General features: G+C 42.7%; 1 protein-coding gene across 1 annotated transcript in view; it reads right to left on the minus strand.

Moving 5' to 3' along the window:
• LOC126481614 (uncharacterized) overlaps positions 1–17866 on the minus strand; it is a 31078-nt gene extending 13212 nt beyond the window's left edge. The window contains exon 1 of the mRNA XM_050105492.1: positions 17646–17866. Within this exon, the coding sequence (XP_049961449.1) occupies positions 17646–17840 (195 nt within the window). The 5' untranslated portion in view covers positions 17841–17866. The remainder of the gene's footprint in view (positions 1–17645) is intronic.
• Between the last annotated feature and the right edge of the window lie 7070 nt (positions 17867–24936).

The following is a 24936-nucleotide window of genomic DNA, read 5'->3' on the forward strand; positions in this document are numbered from 1 at the left end:
CGAAACCTCAAGTAAATACTCTTTAGGCTGGTACTCCGTCGATAAGAAATCACCCGGCCTTTTTTCTACAACGAGAGTTTCTGCTACGAAACCCGTACATAAATACCATATAAGCATACTCTGAGCCGGCCGGAGTGGCCGAGCGGTCAAAGGCGCTACAGTCTGGAACTGCACGACCGCTACGGTCGCAGGTTCGAATCCTGCCTCGGGCATGGATGTGTGTGATGTCCTTAGGTTAGTTAGGTTTAAGTAGTTCTAAGTTCTAGGGGACTTATGACCACAGCAGTTGAGTCCGATAGTGCTCAGAGCCATTTTTGAAGCATACTCTGCATTTGTAACTACGCCATGCGTGGTTAAACGATGCAACTGAATTGTCTAATATATTACAACCACAATCACTGTTGATAAATTCAATTATGTAAACTAAAGCACAGCTTTACAAATGGTTCAAATGGCTCTGAGAACTATGGGACTTAACTTCTGAGGTCATCAGTCCCCTAGAACTTAGAACTACTTAAACCTAACTAACCTAAGGACATCACAAACATCCATGCCCGAGGCAGGATTCGAACCTGCGACTGTAGCGGTCGCGCGGTCCCAGACTGTAGAGCCTAGAGCCGCTCGGCCACCTCGGCCGGCCACAGCTTTACAACTTGAACTTAAATACCAAAGTGACAGTCGATAGACAAATCCATGACAACTGGAGCACCAACACGGTAAATGAAAACTTATTTATGTAACCAGCTGTATACCTATAACCAATAAAAAATTGGACATATGTTATATGGAATGCTGTATTTAAATTAGTCTGTATTACTGACTCCCTATGTTTACTATGAAAATGAAAGAGCACGAAGAACATGAAGCTACATGCGAATCCTGTTACCATAGCCCCCGTCACTATTGTATCACATATTACATCTTAGTTATGGACTCCATATGAGTGAGGGCCTCGTCTTCGCTTAGGTAAATATGGCACACAATGAGCCATCAGGACAAACGTGCCTCCTATTCGAGCCGAAGTGTAACCAAGAAAGGGTGAGGAAACTTGCAGCGAAAATGTTTGTGATGTCAGCTTCCGCTCTTCAAATATGTTACTTACGTCAATACTCGCGTTACATTCTTTTATGCGTCCATCTGTAACTTACTGTTCTTAAAAACCTTACCCTTTTCGTCCTAGTAACATCTGTTTTCGCCTTTTCTGTCCGGACTCCGCTTCGTACTTTTGTCTCCCACTTAAGTTTTTTTTTTTTTTTTGCAACTTGCTGTAACACAGCACGACAAATGTCCGTCTCTTTCGCACTTTCCACTGTGTCGTATCAGAACTCAACAACTATTACTCCGCAATATCGCCTTCGCAAGTTACAGAGGCTGTTAATTTCTACATTTTTATTCAAGCAAATATTTATAATTTAGTGGAAGTGCAGTTTGCAGAAGAATTAACTCTGTCAACGATTCCAATGATTTTTATGTAATTTTAAAAACTAATTTTTAATTGTTCCTACTGTAATGTTACCTTATAAATGTATAAAAAGTATCACCAGTCTTAATTAACGCCTGAAAATATTGTAAATAACTTTACAAATATAAATAAATTTATATATTAATTGGAAGAAACGATGTACTAACGAGATGATGTATTTTTAATTATTCACGAATTATTTTGTAAAGCAATATCTATGTTTTAAAATGTGTAAAGAAAACTCTGTGAAACAAAATGTAGCAGGTACTTTCGTTTGTCCAAGATATAAAAAAAGCAGAACGCGACTTGTTTGATCTCTCTCTCTTTTGTCCTACACTAACGAGGTAAGCTGTGTGTCACTTGTACGCTTTCGTTGAATAATTATGTTAATTTGATGTTAAGTAGCCTTGTTTCCTTGCTATGTACGTTGTATGATATTTTCTTACGCATTTTTTTAGTCCGCTTTCAGGCTGCATAAAAGAGAAGTTGCTACCGCATTGTTTGGTGGTCACGGCCGAACAGTGCCAGTGTTCATTCGCCGTTTAATCCATCAGATTATAATTCGTACGTTCCGGAAATCATTTTTACCTATCTTTTTCTATCAAAATCCGGGCAATGTTATTACGCGAACGGCGTAATATTCAGGTCGGTCACTGGCCCACAAACTGTCGTCTACCAACGCACTCGACGGTCTAATGTAATGACGTTGCTGGAAGGCAATGTTCAGCTTAATTAGAAAAGGGAGTAACATTTTTCTGTTCCATTTTTTTATCATTCCACTAGCTTTGCCTCCAGCTAAGCAAGAAACATTCATGTAGTGTTCTCAACCAGTGCTTACCAATTGTTCAACCAATTGTTCAACGCGTTCTTAAAAGTTATGTTTTCTAGCACAGACAAAATCTATTAACAATTCATTTTAACTAATTATTTCATATCTATGTAACCAATAATACAAAATATCTTATTTTTCATTTTTTTGTTGGGAAACGCTACACTACCAGAGTAACTTTCCTTGTGTTGCATTCAACGATGTTTCCTGCGACAAGGTAAAGGAATCAGCCAGGTGTTGAATACTCTAGTGTCAAACCTTCGTAACAGCGCCAATGAAATTTGTTGTGGAATAATACAAATTGTGACATATTGCTTCTTATTCTAATAATAATGTGCTGGATAAAACTTTTTATTGAAAGTAATCAGTATTGCAGTGGCCTGGCAACAACACAGCATTAGCACTTTTAAACCACTAACATCGTGGCTTAATAATTGCTCTGGAGAAGGTAAGAATATCTACAAATTATATCATTATCACAGAAAAGAATGTATTTGGACCGGTTTTCAATGCAAGGTAGTGCTGGAAAATGTTCATGTTTGTGTGAACAAAAGAAGAAGAGATGAGACGGCATAGCATTTTTTATTTCATTTCGGCATTATACTCCTGACTGCATTGAGACTATGGTGTTAGATTTGTGGGCTAATTCCTAAGCTTAACAGCCACCATAATAACTATTGAAGAAATCTAGGAACCATGCTATAGTTTTTCTCGCCATTTTAATTCTTAGACACGTGCTATCTGACTCTCATCACAGTAGAACTCATGAGCTCACATAACTATGAGAACGGTTTATTTTCAGATTAGTTTCGCATAAGCCATTTTAAAGTGTCCATGTAATAATTATTGTACGTTTCTTTATTGAATGAAATACTGAATCGGGACTGCACAGTAGAGTTTTTGACAATTATTGCTTTCTTTTTTTTTCCTGCTTCTTGTGAACACTGACCTCCCTTGTTCTGAATCAGTAGGTAGTAGCACTTTCGAGCTGCTAGCATTTTGAGTCTGACCACTTCCAACCTTATAAATGTAACAATAGCAGTACCTCGAGCAACACTGCAGTAGGCATTACTACAGGCAGTAATTAATATGTTATTATGCTGTCAGAATTTGTACAAATAAGAACCAATATTGAAAACGAATTTGTAAATAACGAACTTCAGTGAAGCACTGAACTATCCATTACTTTAGTGTTTCACTTCTGCTTTTGTGCTGTACCTCGGTGTAAAATACATTACACTCATGCAGGGCGCACTATATGATGTAGGCAGAGATCTACATACATCGCAAAACACTGAAGTACATGGCAGAGGGTATTATACATTGTACTTCGTACTAGAGTTCCCCACTTTCCACTTGTGCTTGAAGCACGGGAAGAATGTCTGCTTAAATGAATCTGTGCATGCTGTATTTAGTGTAATCTTGTGATTATGGGTCCTACGATAGCGACACGTGCGGGACCGCATTATATTTCTAGATTCCTCACTTAAAAAGGGTTCTTGAGACTTATTAATTAGGATTTCGTGCTTTGGTTGACGTCTCTACAAGCGCCTGCCAGTTGGAGTTTTTGAGCATTTCTGTCACTCTCTTCAGGGGGCCAAACAAACCTACAAGCAATCACGTTGCCTTTATTGTGCGCGCTCAGTACCCCTGCTAGTGGTATTTGCACACAGGGTACTTGGACAACATTCTAGGAAGGGAAGCACGCAAGCTCAGTAGTCACTTTTCTTCGTAGACTGACTGCTCTGTATCCTACCAATGAACTGAAGTGTGTCACCTGTTTTACTAACACAAAGCGTATGTGATCATTCCTTTTCATATTCCCACAACTTTCTTTTTATTTTGCTGGTTTATCTTTTCGATCATGCTACTAGTTCCGTGTCGTAACCACATTGTAAGGCAATAAACCCTACTTTCAGCCAAGCCATCAGGCTTGCCTACGAAATTCTCCTTGAAAAATAGTGGAGAGATTCACGAATAGCCCCACAAATTGTTACAACCGGATATTTGAATGAGCTCCGGTAATACTCGTTATAGATAAAAATTACTGTTAATATCGCCTCCATTATCATTAATACACAAAATGAACAGGAAGGGAGCCAATGCACTTTCCTGAGCTACATCTAAAATTGCTTCTACATCTGTCGAGGACTCTCCATCCAAGAAATCTAAACTACAGTTAAAACTTTTGTTTGATACCCCAGTACGAATGTACTTTAGTTAATAAGCATTGGTGGGGGATGGAGTCGAATGATTTTCGGAAGTCAAGAAATAATGCATCTACGTGATTGCTTTGATCAAAGTGAAGTGAGAATTCCACGACTCGCATTTCTGCTACTTTTCTTTAGATGAGTGTGATCTATACTTTCTTCTAACTACTGGTCACAGTGTCTTGTTCGAGGGGTTAACAGAGCGGTTATATCAGTCGCAGTCAAGTTACTGCAGCAGTTAACGCGTTAGGTAGAGTTTTCTTTCTTCCTCCCCACTGTAAACGATGTGAAACATGGAGAAAGAGTATTTGGGCCTTAAAGTTCGTTGGCCGCCAGCCGCAGATTTTGGCGCGCTCGCAGAGCACATACTGACGTAATACAAGGCGGCATTGGCTCGGTACTTCTTAACGCAGAGGTCAGCTGCCCCTTGACAACAGTCAGAGTCAGGGGTTTGGCCGACGTCCACGATTCGGATCACGCCGTTCCCAGACTGGCAGCAGAAAAGGGCAGGCGGAGCACCTTTTGCACTCGTATGAGGCGCATTCCTGTTACATACTTATTCATACGGCGCACGTTTGCTAGTTCACCTCGGCCAAAGAGACAGAGGAGCTGCCGTACTACGAAGTTAAGCACACTGAATAGGCCACCGAAAATCCTGTGATACCGAGCTACCATTTCCTAGTGTTACTCGCGCTATCCTGGTCTGCTTGATGGGTACTAGTGAATGCTGCTACTGTTGACACACCACTCAAAGATTTGAACAACATTAGCTAGTAAACATCCAATCATCACTCCTGGACGATAGGGCAATAATGATTTAGCACCTAGAGAAGATACCGTATACTCTGAGGTGACAAAATTCGAGGGATAGCCCCTAATATCGTATCGGACCTCCTTTTGCCTGGGGTAGTGCAGCAGATCGACGTGGCATGGACTCCACAAACCGTTGGAAGTCCCCTGCAGAAATATTCAGCCACGCTGCCTCTTTAGCTGTCCATAATTACGAAAGTATTGCCGGAGCAGGATTTTGTGCACGAACTGACATCTCGATTATGTCCCCTGAGACGATGTGAGTAGCCAAACCATTCGCTCGAACTGTCCAGAATGTTGTTCAAATCAATCGCGAACAGTTGTGGTCTGGTGACATGGTGTATTGTCATCCATAAAATTTCCATCGTTGGTTCGGAACAAGAAGTCCATGAATGGCTGCAAATAGTCTCCAAGTAGACAAACGTAATCATTTCCAGTCAATGATCGGTTCAGTTGAACCAAAGGACCCACTCCTTTCCATGTAAAGACAGCCCACACCATTATGGAGCCACCATCAGCACGCACAGTGCCTTGTCAACAACTTGGGTCCATGACATCGTGGGGTCTGCCCTCCACACTCAAACCATACCACCAACTCTGTCAACTGAGAGCGGGACTCATCTGATCACTCCACGGTTTTCCAGTGGTCTAGGGTCCAACCGATATGGTCACGGGCCCAGGAGAGTCGCCGCAGGCGTTGTCGTGGTGTTAGCAATGGCACTCGCGTCGATCGTCAACTGCCATAGGCCATTAACGCCAAATTTCGCCGCACTGTGCTAACGCATACGTCCGTCATACGTCCCACATTTATTACTGCGGTTATTTCATGCAGTAATTGTTGTATGTTAGCACTGACAACCCAAGCAAACGCCGATGGTCTCGGTCATTAAGTGAAACCCGTCGGCTACTGCGTTGTCCGTGGTGAGAGGTAATGCCTGAAAGTTGGTATTCTCGGCACACTCTTGACACTGTGGATCTCGGAATATCGAATTACCTAACAATTTCCGAAACGGAATGTTCCATGAGTCTAGCTCCAACTAACATTCCGCGTTTAAACTCTGTTAATTCTTGTCATATGGCCATTATCACATCGAACACCTTTACACGCGAATCACCTGAGTCACTTCAGTGTACTCCGCTAAAAAGTAAAAATGTTCCACCTCGATGTTCAAAAATGCTACCAACTGTACTGGAACTTCTTAGTAACACTTCTTTTTTTATTAGTGAACACATACAAATGATTCATGTAAGGATGCTGGATTCTGGGTGTCCGTTGGTCCTGCGTAAGGATTACTTTAGCCAATAGATATACACTTTTTTCGTTTTTTTTTTTTTAGTTTGGAAGGAGCAGTATGAGTAATTCAAATCTGCAATTCGCATGCGTTTAATTATGATTAATACGTTTGTATGCTATTTCCTACTTTGTTAAAAAAGCTAGTTTGCTTTTATATCACGAAAATGTAACACCAAGAGGTTAGACTTAACGGAACGAACGACTTTGCTCGCCCTCAAGTTCCTACACTTGTGTGTCGAACATAAATAAACTGGTGATCCCACTGCGAGACTGAATGTCAGCTGTTGCTTTTTCGGAAATGTTGCGTGGCACGAAAAGTATATAAAGTGAGCAGAGACGGATCGGGACTCATTCTAGCGATGATACGGGCCACAAAATTCCGATGACATAAGCGACTCTGACAAAGGGCAGCTCGTTATGGCTCGGGCACATGCGAAAGAACGTCTTGGAAATGGCGAAGTTGGTCGCCTGTTCGCGTGCTGTTGTTGTGAGCACCTACGGAAGATGATTGGACCATGAATCCACGAGTAGGAGACAAAGTGTTGGACGTCCGCGCTTGATAAATAACGTGGAGGTCGGATGCTTTCCGCTCTGTAAAGAAGGAGAGGCGTCCGTTGAGTGCATATTGTTGAACACGGGACTCCGTTGCTGGCGACCCCTACGTGTTCCCACGTTGACGCGACGACATGGTCAATTACGATTCTATTGAAGACGGGATCATTGACATTGAGGCGTGGGTAGCAGAAAACGTGTCGCTTGGTAAGATGAATGAAGTTTCTTGTTACATCAGATCGATGGTCATGTCCGGATGCACCGTCATCCAGGCCAACGTCTGCTTGAAACATCCACTGTGTCACAGAAGCAGGCTTATGTGGCAATACTATGCAACGAGCTATTTTCTCCTGAACTGCCATGGGACCTGTGATAATAAGCAAAGTCACCGCAACAGTTGCAGGCTACAAGTGTATTACTGTAAACCACCTGCATCCCTTTTTGCTTGGTGTCTTTCCCAACGGCTGCAGTATCTTCGAGCAGGACAGCTGTCTGTGTCAGAAGGCTAGAATAGTGCCACAGTGGTGAGCTAACGTTGATTTATTAGTCATCAGATTCACCCGATATGAACCCGACAGAACATGTCATGGGATTATTATAGGGCGCCCGTTCTGTGTCCACAAAACAGCGACCTGTAATTTACGGTAGCCGCGTTGTGTACACATCTGGTTTCATATATCTTCGGAAAGCTACCGAAGACTTGTCGAATCCGTGCTACACAGAATCACCGCGTTTTGCGTTGGAAATGGAGACAAACGCGCTGTTAACCGGGTGGTCCTGATGTTTTGGCTCCCAAGCATACTCGTACAAAGCAAGTCTCCATTTCAGAGCGCCGAGCGTTGACAGCTAACGCAGTTGACAGGGTAGTTCGGCAGGATGCCTAAGCCTAAGGCGCTCGTTAGAATCCCACGCTGAATGTGAAAATGGAAGGCTCGTAAACTCAAGAAATTCATACTGATCGTCGTCATCCGCTGTTACACGACCTACTCCCAGCTTCGGAAGTTACTGATGTAGGTCACTTTGCTTATAGTCCAGTCATCAGCTCTGTGGGTGGAAAATGAGGAACCGGATGTCTTCTTGAAACTCCCTGGCAGATTAAAACATGGAGACGTGGTACTGGTGGAAGTAAAGCTGTGAGGACGGGGCATGAGTAGTGCTTGGGTAGCTCAGTTGGTAGAGCACTTGTCCGCGAAAGGCAAAGGTCCCGAGTTCGGGTCTCGGTCCGGCACAAAGTTTTAATCTGCCAGGAAGTTTCATATCAGCGCACACTCCGCTGCAGAGTGAAAATCTCATTGCGGATGTCTTCTTATTTTTTGTTCACGTACGTCTTCTATGATCACACTGGTTACCAAGAGAACTTACTATGGGAATTTCCCTGAGAACGAAGCATACGTATAGTTGTTATAAATAATTGCCAGTACCATGAATATTCATCCATCATTGTTCGCATTGATAAAGGTAATAGCCACCACTAACAGCGCGAGATGAAGCAATGAGTCAGAAAACGAAAGAGCGTTTAGGTCGGTCACTGAATAATCGTTTCCTGTACAAGGTTACTTCACAAACTTGCCGTCGTGGTTCTGTAAACGAGAGGACAGCCATTATTTCCAAACTTAGCTAGTACTACATTTTCGTAACCTTGTTGTGGAGAAGACGTCAGAAAATTTAAAAAAATATATTTTACATAGATCTCAGGCATTTTGCAAGAGCAACATGTAAGCAGTTTTCTGGGAGTCCACACTGATCGAAAATACGTTTCTAGTCCCGCGAAATTTCATTTCTCATTTCAATGTGTGTACTCATTTCCTCTCTGCGCAGTTATTTGCGACATCCGATGCATTTACCAGATTGCTATATCGCGTCGCCTGCCACCAGAAAAAGATGTTTCTCCGTTACAATATTTACGCTCCTGTTGCAGTAGTTTTTCTCTTTCGGTGGGAGAAACGATTTTAGTAGAGCGTAGACCATCACTTGTACGTCATGGGAACTGAAATACTGGTTTACACGCTGATGAGCCAAAACGTTATGACCACTGCCATCCTCGAGATTGAATGTCGTCTGGTGGTGAGGTAAGGAAAGTATACAGGTGCAAACGAAAGGGGCAAGTAGACGGCACTGAAACAAACAAATATCCCTAATAATTTTTTTTGGAACTTTATGGTAAGTTCTTAAGGGATCAAACTACTGAGGTCATCGGTCCCTAAGTTTACACACCACTTAATCTAACATAAACTAACTTACGTTAAGAACAACACACAAACCCATGCCCGAGGGAGGACTCGAACCTCCGACTGGGGGAAGCCGCATGGGGCGCGACAAGGCGCCCCAGACCGCGCGGCTACCCCGCACGGCTATTCCCAATAAACATAGGCCCGGAAACCAATGGTTTCGACGACGTATTACGACTGACTACATGAACACCTTATAACAGAGTCTAGGAGCATCCAAACTGCACATATGCACTTGAGGACAAACACATTCCAACAATTGTTCTACATGGCCACTGTTCACATGAAAGCAGGATTCAGCAAGCATCTTTTCTCGCCGATGCTCGTACACATTCAGGCGTATTCCGAATGTGTTGCCAACCATTCACAATGTGTACCCGGAAATCACCGACACTCTCAATAGGACTGGAATACGCCAAAAGGTTTTAAATAGCCCCAGATAAAAAAAAGAAGGGGTACAAGTGGGGGGGAGGGGGGAGGACCTGGAACGCCACGGTGTTGGTGACCCAGGGCGACAGTACGTTGGGGTGGGAGACTTGCCTGCTATGTAAAGCAAGATTCGATCTGTGGCAGGTCTGACGACAGAACACAGTGCTGGTGCAGGAACAAGTACTCCGGTGCACACCATTCAGAGCATACTGCAGCAGACGATCCTACCTGTTCTCACACTCATCCAACAACATCGTCAATTATGACTGACATGGGCACAGGATAATGAGATTGGACAGTGGATCAATATAAACGTGTCGCTTCGCCGTATGAATCAGGTTTTTTGTTACATTAGGACAATGGTCATGTCCGAGTACCGGGTACGCCGTCATCTGGACGAAAGCCTGCTCAACATGTACAGCGTCACGGAAGCAGGCCGATGGGGCAGTACAGGATGGCCAAAGTAAAACTGGCCCGGAAGATACTTCATGCACCTCAAGGTAGGCAACCAAACGAACATTTTCCACCCTGGGACCAGACGATGTTAAGTTGGGTTGCCTACCTTAAAGTGTATGAAATATCTTCCGGCTAGTTTTATTTTGGCCACCCTGTATTATGTTATGGGGGACAATTCACCTGGCCTTCCGGGGAACATGTGATAGTAATCTAAGGCACCATGAGAGCTGTGGTTTAAGTGAATTTTATTGCAGACCACCTGCACCCCATCAAGATTTACCGAGCGTGGTGGCGCAATGGTCAGCACATTGGACTCCCATTCGGGAGGACGGCGCTTCGAACCCGCGTCCGGCCGTCCCGATTTAGGTTTTCTGTGATTTGCTTAAATCGCTCCAGGCAAATAACGGGATGGTTCCTTTCAAAGGGCATGGCCGATATCCTTCCTCACCCTTGACACAATCAGAGCTTGTGCTCCTTCTCTAATGTCCTCGACGTTGACAGGACGTTAAACCCAATATTCCTTCCTTCCTTCCCTCCCGTCAAGACTGACGGCGATGGGATCTTCCAGCAGCATAACCGTTTGGTTAAAATGGCTCTGAGCGCTAGGGGACTTAACATCTGAGGTCATCAGTCCCCTAGAACTTAGAACTACTTAAACCTAACTAACCTAAGGACATACATGCCCGAGGCAGGATTCGAACCTGCGACCGTAGCGGTCGCGCGGTTCCAGAATGAAGCGCCTAGAACAGCTCGGCCACAGCAGCCCATATCCGTTTGTATCGCAAAATCTTGCTACAGTGGTTGGAGGAGCATGATAGTGAGCTAACCTTGAAGTCGTGACCATTCACCTGATCTGAACACAACAATACACATTTGTGATGTTACTGGGCGCCAGCTCCGTTGGTACAAACCATCGACACGTAATTTACGGGTATTGCGTGATACGGGCGTAGACGTCTGGGGTCACGTACCTCCAGAAAACTACCAATGCTGTAATGCGTTCCAAAGGTGGGCCAACACGCTACGAAACATTGATCATAATGGTTTGGCTCGTCACTATAACTCAAATCCATTTAAGCATAACGGAGTAATTTCAAGCAGTGGCGTCAGTACGGTGCACGCAAATACAGTGGTATCTAACAGTAATATAGAACTTTCAACAAACTATCAGACGAGCGTTCTTTGTATTTCTGCGTTAAATGTGGAATGCTGCTGATTCTTGTAGACCGTAAGGTATGTCGTCCATCATTAGCTTTCCTTACCTCTGTGTTTTTTACAACTATAAATTATTTCACGCGAAACACAACGAATGCTCTCGTTTTGCGAGAAAATGGTTTATGCGGTACCACAGCCCATTTTTTTAGGAGGCCGACGTAAAGTGATTCGCACGGCAGAAAGTGAATACCTCCTTGTAGCAATGTTTGATACTGGGTTTGTAGGCGTACGATTCAAATAGTCCGACCGTCCTGATTATGATTTTCCATATCCTCTCTAAGTGGTAGGAAAACCCCTTCAAATTCTTCATGTGCTATGGTCTTGTTAATCATTGTCCAAGTCAGTTGCTGTCTTGCCGCCAATTGCTCTTAACGTTGACAGCTACCCACATTTAGATTTTCTGCGATTTATGTGGATAAGTCCTGGTGGAAGCTTCCGTAATACATTCAGTAGTACGAGGGCAATAATTTCTGCACTATTACGAATGCTGAGCTACTTTCACGTCTCGAAAGACCTTGCTGTCGATGTAATGTGAAACATTGAAAGCAATCATTTTTTTTTTTTTTTTTTTTGCGAAACTATGACTATGCCAGTACTTGAAACAAGATCTACGGAAACCTCTAAGAAACAAAAAAGGCAGACGGGCAAAGGAAAACGGAGACCATTCCGAGAGATGCTATTTACAAGTTTTTAGCAAAATGCCGTCACCAAAGAAACGGGAACAAAGGGAGTGTTATACGGCCGTTAAAGTTTAAAATATATGTAAACGATCTGGTGGACATCGTCGGAGACTCCACGAGGCTGCCTACGGGAAGGCTGCTGTGCCAGACAACTAGGAGAATCGGTGATTGAAGCAAAGACTGGCAGTCGCTCCTGGACGAAAATAAATGTAAGATATTACTCATTAACAGGCGATTACTTTATTGGCGGCGACAAAACTGCGGAAACAACGGAAATCACATAACGTTCAGGAGTAACCGTCCGGAGCGACTTTAACTAGAACAATTACGTAAAACTAAATGTAGGAAAAGCAGATGCTAGGTTAAGATTCATTGCAAGAATTGTAATCAAATGTAATTCTTTTACGGAAGAACTGACTTACAGAGCAATTGTAACATCAATTTCTGAGTATTGTCCCTTACCAATCTGAGTTGGTTGGTTGGTTGGTTTGGGGAAGGAGACCAGACAGCGTGGTCATCGGTCTCATGGGATTAGGGAAGGATGGGGAAGGAAGTCGGCCGTGCCCTTTCAGAGGAACCATCCCGGCATTTGCCTGGAGCGATTTAGGGAAATCACGGAAAACCTAAATCAGGATGGCCGGACGCGGGATTGAACCGTCGTCCTTCCGAATGCGAGTCCAGTGTGCTAACCACTGCGCCACCTCGCTCGGTCAATCTGAGTTAATACAAGATATAAGACCAACGAAGAGCGCCACGTTTCGTCACTGGATCGTTTAGTTGGAGCGATAGCGTTACGGAGATGCTTAAGAGAGACTTCAGTGGCAGGCACTACAAGAGAGGCAAGTGTGTCACAGGGGGCCGGGCAGCACCATATTCCCTCCCCCCCCCCCCCTCCCCTCGGACATCGCGCGAAACGATAGAAACGTCAGTAGTCATATGACAGTCGTTCTTCCGAGAGGTCCTTTCCGGAATGGAAAAGGAAAGAGGGGGGAATATGGTAGTGCAGAAATACCTTCCGCCACATATCGTAAGCTGGCTTGCGGAATATAAATGTAGATCGGCTGTTCATATGAGAATTTCGGCATCACACGAAGAGACGTTGAAGCAGCACGCCCGAGAACAGAAGGGCAAGTATCGCCGTACAGATGTAATGACACCCGCCGACCGCCTTGCATTTCGCAGCGACTTGCGAAACACAGACGCAAGTGTAAACGCCACTCTGTCCGATTTACGACAGACAGCTCTGCGAAGAGACCCTTACTTCACAACAGGCCAGGCTCCAACCGCAGGTACAGAACCACACACTGCCTTGCAGCGTCCCGGCATTATGCTCTAGATCTACACCTACATCTAGCCCTAATCTTTCTCACCATTGACTTTACCCGAAAATTATGATGAATGGTTCAAATGGCTCTAAGCACTATTGGGCTTAACATCTGAGGTCATCAGTCCCCTAAACTTAGAACTACTTAAACCTTACTAACCTAAGGACATCACACACATCCATGCCCGAGGCAGGATTCGAACCTGCGACCGTAGCAGCCGCGTGGTTCCGGATTGAAGCGCCTAGAACCGCTCGGCCACAGCGGCCGGCTACGATGAATGCATGCAACTGAATTTCGTAAGTGTGTGTCCGAAATATTGATTATCAACGTCACCTTTCTTCCAAAGATTCCTGTTAAACTTCTTTGAATATCTCGGTGACGTTTCCCAGGCGACTAAATCGGTTGGTTACAGTCCTACCAGAACTCTACGCAAGACTTTTTGATGAGCAGAATGAATTTTCACAGTGTAGTGTGAGCTGTTTGAAACTTCCTGCAAGGTTAAAGATTAGTGCCGGACCGGGACTCGAACCTGGGGCCTACACCTTTCGCGGGAAAGTTCTACACCGACTGAGTTACCGAAGCACGACTCAGATGCTGTGAGCGTGGCTGGAGTCGAGCTTGGACGCACAGTTTTATTCTGAGATGAAGATGAATTTTGCTGAGTTCCAGTGCATAAGAAAACACAATAGAAAACATGCAGGAGTACCATCGATGGGTATTTAATTAGTTAAGACACGAGTTTGAAGTCACTGTAACGATTTTTAGTATAATGACGAAAGGCAGACACCATTTGGACACTTTTTGTGTTTATTCAGATTAGCAGTTTCCACCTTTACTACTTGCTCAGATTAGTAGTTTCCACCTTTGTTACCGGCCGTCTTCAGATCCATATATAACGAATCGCAGTTCGTCAGCATTGCGAGGATTCAGTTAAAACTCAAACTCTGAAAGAAAATTTAAATGAAACTTCATCCTGTGGTTGAATTGTGATTCGCAGTATTTAACTATGAATCTGAAGGTGACCTGTAACTATGGGCGTCGAGAAGAGGACTAACATTTACAGGAAGTGTTCAAAACTTCTTTTATCTTAAACGATCTATTTTTTAATCGCTCAGATTTTTGAGGTACAGTATATGGTACCTAAACAGTAAACATAATTTTTAATTTTATTAATATACAAGCTTTTTAATTCAGTGTTCTGAAATCTAGAAAATGTTTTGTTCCTATAACAATAATGTTGACATTAAAAATTAGAAAACTGAATCAGAAAAACAGAACGATTGAGAAAACCCTGTTTGACATCAACAAAAATAAATTATATGGCTGTACAAGGAAGGGACAGAAAACTAATTGAGGAGTCTATTTTGGTAATGTTTTGTTCGCCTTCGCATACGCGTTGACTGCAGGACAACTCCAGAGAAAAAACATAACATCCTGTGAATAGCCTGATACTCAGTTAAGCCCAAGCTATGTAGTGTTTGCTAACGTTGCAGTATTTTCTGTTACGCTCGCTAGTGCTAAATCTGCGCTTCAGTAGAATCGCAGCTAATCATTTCTAGAGTCGTGTAATAAATAAAAAGACTGTTCCCACATTCCAGCAGAGAGGAAGTGAGCCCTCTTACCCTCCTTGCGGACGCCTATGCCTTTAACAAAGGTCGATGCCTGTTTTCTACTTAGAGATGTGTGCAGTTGAAGGCCGCGAAACAGGGGAAGTCTAGAAGAGGCGATTATCCAGCAGTGAATGAGAGACATGTTTGATAGAACTGGAACTTTCATACCATAACATTACACAAGGTGCTATTATCAAATTAAAATTAAAACAATGAAAGTCCATATGACAACATTAGCTATTTACCGTAGTCCATTCAAAGATACGTGGCCAGTTTCACACCTTAATGATGCATTTCTGCATAAAATAATTACAGTCTTTCTATAAGAAAATCATTGTAGGGACTTCCACACACACATTTTCTCAGCTTACGGATTTTATTTAGGATGCCACCATCGGTGTTTAAGTGCCTTTTAGTTTGATGACAACCGATAAGGGATTACTCACTTTCGCTTATAGTTACACCTTGGAACACCGTAATTGTCATTAGGTATGAACTGATTACTTGTAAGTAATGAATACGAAAACTAACGATCAACAGAGCACGTATTATTGCAATCGTAATGTAATATCTCTTTATATTCTACTGATTATCCCTGCACAATTCTAGGAGTGAATTACGTTTCCTACTTGACCATCTATATACTCGCAGAATCGATGCGCAAAGCAGTACAGTACTATTACTACTCGTATTTCATGAGCGCATAATTACTCTTTGTACAATATTATCTCTGGTGTGTGTTGAGAGGAATTCTAGGATGTTCTCCGTGCCGAATAGCCGCATTGAATAATTGTAATTTTGCTATCGAGATTACTGGAAGAAAGAGATTGAAAATATATTGTATACTACTCAAGAAAATATATACTGAGCATTTACATCAAAGGTGTGTAAGGAATTTCATTATATATGTATCTCTAATTGGAAATTTGCACGGAGGTGTCGTTTCGTTGGTAATCAGAAGGGAACTTCCGATGAATTGGAAATGAACCTGCAATTATTAGATCCAAGAGCTCCATTATTTCATCGGATAATTAAACTCTATCAAAGCAAACTTTCCGCTTGATCTGAGGTTTCGCGACTGACTACGCAACGCGAGAAAACCAAGACATTTTATTTACACAGGATTGCAGATCGCTTAGAATCATCGAGACTGCGGACGCGGAGAGTCATCGTCCGATTATGATTAAACAAGTAAAACTTAATTATAACTTTATTGAGCGACTTTGATGACTGTGATATGGCTGCTAATGAATGAGATCATTAATAAAATACTAATAACTAACTTTCCCCCTCACCAGCAACCGGTATAAACACAATACTAATGAAAATTATAGTAATAAAAATGTTGTAAAGTTTATTTAACTCAACAGCGTTTGACAACACCTATAGAGAACAGCATTTGTGGTGAAAGTTTTTTAAAATATACTTTATGATTAACATTATACCAAGATTGTAGTTCTTTTGTACAGAAATGCACCTGAAGATGCACTTTAAGGTACGAAACCGGTACTGGGTCTTTGAATGGACTGTAATAAACAGCTAATGCGGTCACATGGAGTTTCATTCATTTTAATTCTAATTTGATAATAACACCTTGTGTGATATTATAGTACAGTAGAGCGTCGATTATCCGAACGTCGGTCAACCGAACGACCGCTTAACCGAACTGTGTACCCGCTCGCACCTGTTACTCTCCCACCCTACCGTACATCATCCCCCTCACTCCCAAACCAAGTTTCCCACAGCAGTCGCCGCACTGGGCCACCGCTGGCGGAACATTGCTTCTAATGGGGCCTTCACAAGGCGCTGCTGACCGGCCACGCCGCCAGTCGCTGTGTTTCAACAATCAGCACACTTTTGTCGGCTTGGCACTGGCAGTAGAAGTAGCTGCAGTATCAAAGCTGTTCACAGCAACAGCTGCGCGCAGTTTGAAGGATTGCGCGCCCCCAAGAAGAGCGTCTCACGGTGCAAACAGTCACCTTCTGTTCTTTGTTACGACCACTTGCGTGCTGCTGCGTGAAGAAGTGAACTTGACGATACAAAATGCTTAAACGTAAACGTGTTGTCCTTTCTATGAGGGACAAGTACGAGATTATTAAAAGGTTAGAAGAAGGTGAATCTGCAACCACTTTATCCAATGAGTACAAGGTGGGGAAGTCGACAATTACGGATTGTTCATGCAAAATGCGTATGTAATGTTTTTGTTAAATAAATTGTGCCACATACTATACATGTTCCTACGGAAGTTGCCGTTGTATGTTACTTTGTAATACTAAAAGTGATGCCTGTTTTTATGAATAAATCTACTGTACAGTACTTCTTTTTGGCAAATAAACATGTACAGTTCGATTATCCGAACAAAACAGTTTTCCGAACACCCATGTCCCCCAATTATTTCGGATAATCGACGCTCTACTGTAGTAAGATTCCAGTTCCACCAGTCGTGTATTACTTGAGCTATGGTCGGCCCACCTACAGAGAAGTTAGTGAGACTGCGAGACGGCCGATGACGGTGAGACCGGGACGTGTGAGAGGCGGTACTCACCATGGTCCTCATGTCTGCAGCGTTGCGTGCGTCCCGCGTCAAACGTCGTGCGTCGGTCGGTGGTGGCGTCGTGGCGTGAGGCGGCGCGCGGGCCTTATATACGCCAGGCAGTGGAGCGCCCCTCCGCGGCCGCCCCCCGCCTTCCCGCGGCTGGTGGCTGGTCTCCGGACACGCGCTGCGCGGCCTCGCCTCCATAAAGCCTCAAGGCTGCTGCCGACCGGACAGCGGGCTGGCTCTGCCCTTACGCCGCACCACCGCCACGCAGCGTCCCCTGCCAGCCCCCGCCCATTATAACCGTGTTTCTTGCTCCTCGCCTCGCGTCCGTTGCGCCACAGCCTGCTCCGCCAGTAGCTGCCCAAAACATTCGGGCCCTCCGCCGGGAGAGGTGGCACCACGTATACGGCGCTGCAGCCGCGTTCGGGATTAGCTCGCTTCACTTTCTCACCCGAAAATACTTGGTAGAAAGAGTAAAAACTTCTTTCTTTCTTCGTTAGGCCATCGGTACTATAACTGCCCACGTCGTGTTGTGCCCAAGCCCCTACCACGCCGTAGCGGAGAAGCGAGGCAACTGTCCCCCAATTGAAGCAGCTGATCGCCGCCATTTGCAGGGATGGATCCTAGTACTGGGGTTGTGATTTGAAGTATACGAGACGCAGCAAGAGCAAATTGAAGCGCAAATTAAACACATGTTTGTTTAAAAAAATACTGAGTATTCGAGTCCATTTTAAAAGTATACTTAAATGAATGAAGTTTCCTAATTTCAGAAATACGTCTACATAGAGACGCGAAATTTACGAATGTAAGGCTCATTCCTGACAAGGTGAAGCGAGTTTACGTCGAGCTATTTGCATTAGATCATTACACGAAACTTTTAAAGTAGCAGACAGTACGATTATTATTTAATTCACATAATTTTCGTGTCAGGTCCTGTTTGCTTTTTGCCGACTACTGTGTACATTTTGCACGCTTTCTTTTGTTTAGCACAGTATTGTCTACACTCGAATACTGGTATGATTAATTGTAATAATCCATATCACTTTAAATACCGTAGAAATTTCATTTGCACATTAGTTTTAACACTGATAGCACTTCTGAAAGTGGTTGAGTTTGTAACATTTGATCAAATATTTGACCATTTACGAAGTATAATCATCACCTGACAACACATGTTACGTATCTAAACGCAGTTATTCGACCTACCTCTGATTCATATTTAATATATATTTGATTAAAAATCTAAATATCTATCATGTGCCTAGTTCTTCATTCAGTTCGACATAGTACACCGTTAGTATTTTTAGTAATTTATATGAAAATACAATATAAGTACCTGACATGCAACAAAGTACCTTTGTCTGTAATCTAACACAGCAACTTTTCCCCTATGTAGCTTGCAATTTTTGTAGCAGAAAGTTTATTAGATACAATATAAGGTGTAAATATAGACATCAGGTTAGACTATAGAACAATCTGCTGTCACCTATATTTAGTATTTGCATTAATTGGCTTTGCAAACACTATACCTTATTCAAATGAGTTGGAAATCCAAGTACTGTCGGTACAGCATCGTCCTTCAGTTGACGTCTATTTACATAATTTTCCATGTTGTAAGAGGTCCGAGCAGATGTAATTTCGATGTTTTGCTCACGCGCTGCCTGCGATATGTAAGGTATAAGAGAATCTCAGACCAGAGAGCAGTGCTGACTGCAGGAGGAACTGTGTAGCTGTAGCAGTAAGTTGTTGCTAGCGAGCAGTCTGGTCTGGTGTATCGTGTTGGCTGGGCCGGTCGTGGTGCAGCGATGCCGGAGCCTGAGCATTATTGTATAAGGTAAAAAGCAGCCCCCGCATATGTAGTATTGTTATCTTAAGTCTCATGTAAATGTTTTAAAAATCTCCTAATAATAATCTTTCTCATAAAAAGTAATTTTTAACAACCATTCATTTCAATTTAAAGAATTTATTAATTTCTCCAATCCATGATCATCCCGATTATTGCAAAAGAAAAATCAGTTGTTTCCTTTCATAAATGACAAATCTATCGGCCAGCATTGCACACGGCTGTGCCAGAAAAATTTATTGTAAGAGCAGAGATATATGCGTTATCCGGCGACTTCATTGAGGTAAGAATTTTTCTTTTTTTATTCAGAATGATCTTTCAGGGCCATGACGCAGCACTGCTGACGCCCAAAAGTTAACAGGCTAAATTCACAGTCAATTATTGAAAAGTTATAAGTGAGCGACAATTTAATTGAGAGGTTAGTTACATTGTATTATTACCAGGTTACTGAATTTATTTTTTTTGTTGGGACGTTACACTGAATGTGAACGACATAATTATAATTTTTACTGTTGAGAAGTTTAGGAATTTTTCTGTTTTGAGGTTACACTAAAATGTGAATATTATTCATATATATTATATTGTGGGGAAGTTACAATGTAACAATTCTCTTCAAAATGAAGAGAGCACAGCAAATGATTTGGTGTCGGTTGGAAGTTCTCTCTCCGAGTAGCAACAATCCATTTCCGATTTAGAGAATCATTTGTAAGGGGAAATCTAAACAAAAACAAACGCTCATGATGTATTATTTCTCCATGAAAATACTATATACAAGTAATACAAAGTAACAAACAACCAGAAATGACTGACCTGTGAAATGTAACATTGTTCCCGTCTTCGTCTTTGCTTCCATTCTTCCTGTTACAATTAAAAGCAGCACACGAACGAACCATGATTACGCACTGTTTCCCTGCAAATGGCGGCTTCTATCACGTTCAATGTGAGGACGCGACACTAGCGCCAATGCGCGGTCTAGTTTTTATTTAGTAAGTCTATGGTTGTGCCGATTCCACTGTAGCTTGAATGGATTTTTAAGTTTGTTTTAGATGCCCGACTTCTAATTTCACCACACAAGTCTCCAGGGTTGGGCAGTTATTGCCCTATGACGACACGCAATGCATTTTGTTAAAGCGGAGTTCGCCGTTATTAATTATGTTTTTAGATTTAATTTTATTACTCGTACAGAGACTCAACACTCCTTTGTTTAACAGCGCGTCGTCAAAATATGTACTACTACTACTACTACTACTACTACGTGATCAGGCCCAGTGGACCGCACGCATCTACAAGATTCCTCCTCCACTACATTCTGTCCATTGCTGCTATCCGCCATTCGTCCACATCTATTGACACTTGGTTTAAATCTTCATGGAGTCCATCCCTCCAACGCTTCTTGGGTCTCCCTGGCGGTCTCTTTCCTTTAGGTGTGAAATCCAGGAGCTTCCGAGGCCATCTGTGATCCTCCATCTGGGCCACATGGCCGGCCCACTGCATTCGTTTTGCTTTGACAGTTCCTGCTATGTTGGGCTGCTGGTATAGTTCCTCAAGCTCTTAGTTGTATCTGATCCTCCATTCCCCTGTATCTGCATCCAGAACCAGACCGAAGATCTTCCGAAGCACTTTTCTCTCAAAAACAAGGAGCTTATGGAAGTCCTGTTTCCGGATACTCGATGTCTCACAGCCATATAGAACAACAGGCTGGATCAGGGTTTTGTACAGTCGAATCATGAACTGTCTGGAGAGAGATTTGGACCGAAGCAGTTGTGCTAGGCTGAGGTAAGATCGGTTTGCTGCTTATATTCTGGCATTGATCTCTGCTTCACATGACGAGTTCTCAGTGAAAAGTGCCCCTAGGTATTTGAATTGTTGCACTCTCTTGTCGGAATGGTCCCCAACCTGCAGTGATTGTAGATGATCAGCAGTCTGACAATGACCACGCGTCATAACGAGGTACTCTGTCTTGGCTTCGTTTATGTCAAAATAAGTATGAAATGCTAATGTCTTTGCAATACATAATGTCGACTATTGAGTTAAAGTTCGTACCTATTTTGCCATTTTAGAGAAGAGAAACTTTAAGCGCTTCTGCTTCTATAGTCTCAGTATCAAATGTTCACTAATTTCGATTTACTTCCTATCTCAGTTCAGTATTTAACACAAATTATATATCAATGTCATTTCAGAGATATTACGTCGGTTCCACACTAACGGAATAACACGTAACTGTCATTTAACATCACTTTTATTAATAATCCTTTTTCTTATGACGCAAATGTTAATGAATGATCAATATCTAGGAGGAAAGAGGGATTGATCCTAATCATGAGACAATAGCATTTAATGAGCCAGCAATCGTTAATTAAATAAAAACTCACGTTCAAGGATGATATGCGAACAATTTTCGTTACGTCCGTTTTCACGCATCTGTCTAAACTAATCCTATCGCCCACAATTCAAATTAACACTGACGTTAACCCCTTTTGTCGGAACATCGAATCGTAACTATTATGTGAAAGTTTATTCTAGTCCCCGAATTAATTCCTTTCAGATACGCGCACGACCGAACAGCAGAACGGAACACAAACGATTTGTTTTAACAATCGAACAACGCAATGACGTTACATTACGACAATGTCCGCCCAATGAACATGTCTTTGACTTTATCTTTTGCACTCTGCTTAATTAAATTATTCCTAATTACAATTTATTTGGCTATTTAACGAAAACATCTAACAAAAAATAAAATAAATTTATCCCAACGTAAAACATCCGTTATAGTACACCCGACTATTTAGCTAACGTTGACGTGGCGCTCTACGAGTTTTGTTACGTCACTTCCTGCCATTTCACGTTGAGGAGCTATTTCATCACGTGAACCACAAAATCTACATCTACATGGATACTCTGCATATCACATTTAAGTGCCTGGCAGAGAGTTCGTCGAACCACCTTCACAATAATCTTCTATTATTACAATCTCGTAAAAACGAACACCTATATCTTTCCGTGCGAGCTCTGATTTCCCTTATTTTATTATGGTGAACGTTTCTCCCCATGTAGGTCGGTGTCAACAAAATGTTTTCGCATTCAGAGGAGAAAGTTGGTGATTGAAATTTCGTGAGAAGATTCCGCCAAAACGAAAAACGCATTTGTTTTAATGATGTCCACCCCAAATCCTGTTTCATTACAATGACACTGTCTCCTCTATTTCGTGATAATACAAAAAGTGCTGCCCTTCTTTGAACTTGCTCGATGTACTCTGTCAATCGTATCTGGTGAGGATTCCACATTGCGCAGCAGTATTCTAAAAGAGGACGGTCAAGCGTAGTGTGGCAGTCTCCTTAGAAGATCTGTTACATTTTCTAAGTCTCCTGTCAATAAAAAGCAGTCTTTGGTTAGCCTTCTTCACAACGTTTTCTATGTGTTCCTCTGAATTTAAGTTGTTCGTAGTTGTAATACCTAGGTATTTAGTTCAATTTACAACCTTTAGATTTGAGTGATTTATCGTGTAGCCGAAGTTTAACGGATTCCTTTTAGCACTCATGTGCTGATGTGGATGCCTCACACTTTTCGTTATTTAGGGTAAACTGCCATTTTACGCACCATATAGATATCTCTCTAAATCGTTTTGCAATTTCCTTTGATCTTCTGATGAATTTAACAGTCGATAAACGACAGCGTCATCTGCAATCAACCTAACACGGCTGCTCAGATTGTCTCCCAAATCGTTTATATAGATAAGGAACAGCAAAGGGCCTATAACACTACCTTGGGGAACACCAGAAATCACTTCTGTTTTACTCGGCGACCTTCCGTCAATTACTTCGCACTGTGACCTCTCTGACAGGAAGTCACTAATTCAGTCACATAACTGAGACTACATCTACATGTAAATACATACTCCGCAATCCACCATACGGTGCGTGGCGGAGGGTACTTCATACCACAACTAGCATCTTCTCTCCCTGTTCCACTCAAAAAAGGAACGAGGGAAAAATGACTGCCTATATGCCTCTGTACGAGCCCTAATCTCTCTTATCTTATCTTTGTGGTCTTTCCGCGAAATGTAAGTTGGCGGCAGTAAAATTGTACTGCAGTCAGCCTCAAATGATGGTTCTCTAAATTTCCTCAGTAGCGATTCACGAAAAGAACGCCTCCTTTCCTCTAGAGACTCCCACCCGAGTTCCTGAAGCATTTCCGTAACACTCGCGTGATGATCAAACCTACCAGTAACAAATCTAGCAGTCCGCCTCTGAATTGCTTCTATGTCCTCCCTCAATCCGACCTGATAGGGATCCCAAACGCTCGAGCAGTACTCAAGAATCGATTCATCTGCATTAATTTACATTTATCTATATTTAGAGTTAGCTGCCATTCTTTACACCAATCACAAATCCTGTCCAAGTCATCTTGTATCCTCCTACAGTCACTCAACGACGACACCTTCCCGTACGCCACAGCATCATCAGCAAACAGCCGCAAATTGCTATCCACCCTATCCAAAAGATCATTTATGTAGATAGAAAACAACAGCGGACCTACCACACTCCAGATGATACCCTCACCTCCGATGAACACTCACCATCGAGGACAACGTACTTAAGAAGTCTTCGAGCCACTCACATACTTGGGAACCAATCCCATATACTCGTACCTTAGTTAGAAGTCTGCAGTGGGACACCGAGTCAAACGCTTTCTGGAAGTACACTCTCGTACAGCGCGCGGTAAAAACGAGCACCTATAGCTTTCCGTGCGAGCTCTGATTTCCCTTATTTTATTATGGTGATCGTTTCTCCCCATGTAGATCAGAGTCAACAAAATGTTTTCGCATTCAGAGGAGAAAGTTGGTGATTGAAATTTCGTGAGAAAATCCTCCGCAACGAAAAACGGCTTTATTTTAATGATGTCCAGCCCAAATCCTGTTTCATTACAATGACACTCTCTCCTCTATTTCGTGATAATACAAAATAGTGCTGCCGTTCTTTGAACTTTCTCGATGTACTCCGTCAATCGTATCCGGCAAGGATCCCACACCGCGCAGTAGTATTCTAAAAGAGAAGGGACAAGCATAGTGTAGGCAGTTTCCTTAGTAGATCTGTTACATTCTCGCAGTTTTTGGTTAGCTAAAATGGCTCTGACCACTATGGGACTTAACATCTGAGGTCATCAGTCCCCTAGAAATTACAACTACTTAAACTTAACTAACCTAAGGACAATACACACATCCATGCTCGAGGCAGGATTCGAACCTGCGACCGTATCGGTCAAGCGGTTCCAGACTGAAGCGCCTAGAACCGCGCGGCCACAGCGGCAGGCTTTTGGTTAGCCTTCGCCACAATGTTTTCTATGTGTTCCTCCTAATTTAAATCGTTCGTAATGGTAATACCTGGGTATTTAGTTCAATTTACAGCCTTTAGATCTGACTGATTTATCGTATAACCGAAGTTTAACGGATTC

Source organism: Schistocerca serialis, chromosome 5 (genome assembly GCF_023864345.2).
Source record: "Schistocerca serialis cubense isolate TAMUIC-IGC-003099 chromosome 5, iqSchSeri2.2, whole genome shotgun sequence".
Lineage (NCBI taxonomy): Eukaryota > Metazoa > Arthropoda > Insecta > Orthoptera > Acrididae > Schistocerca > Schistocerca serialis.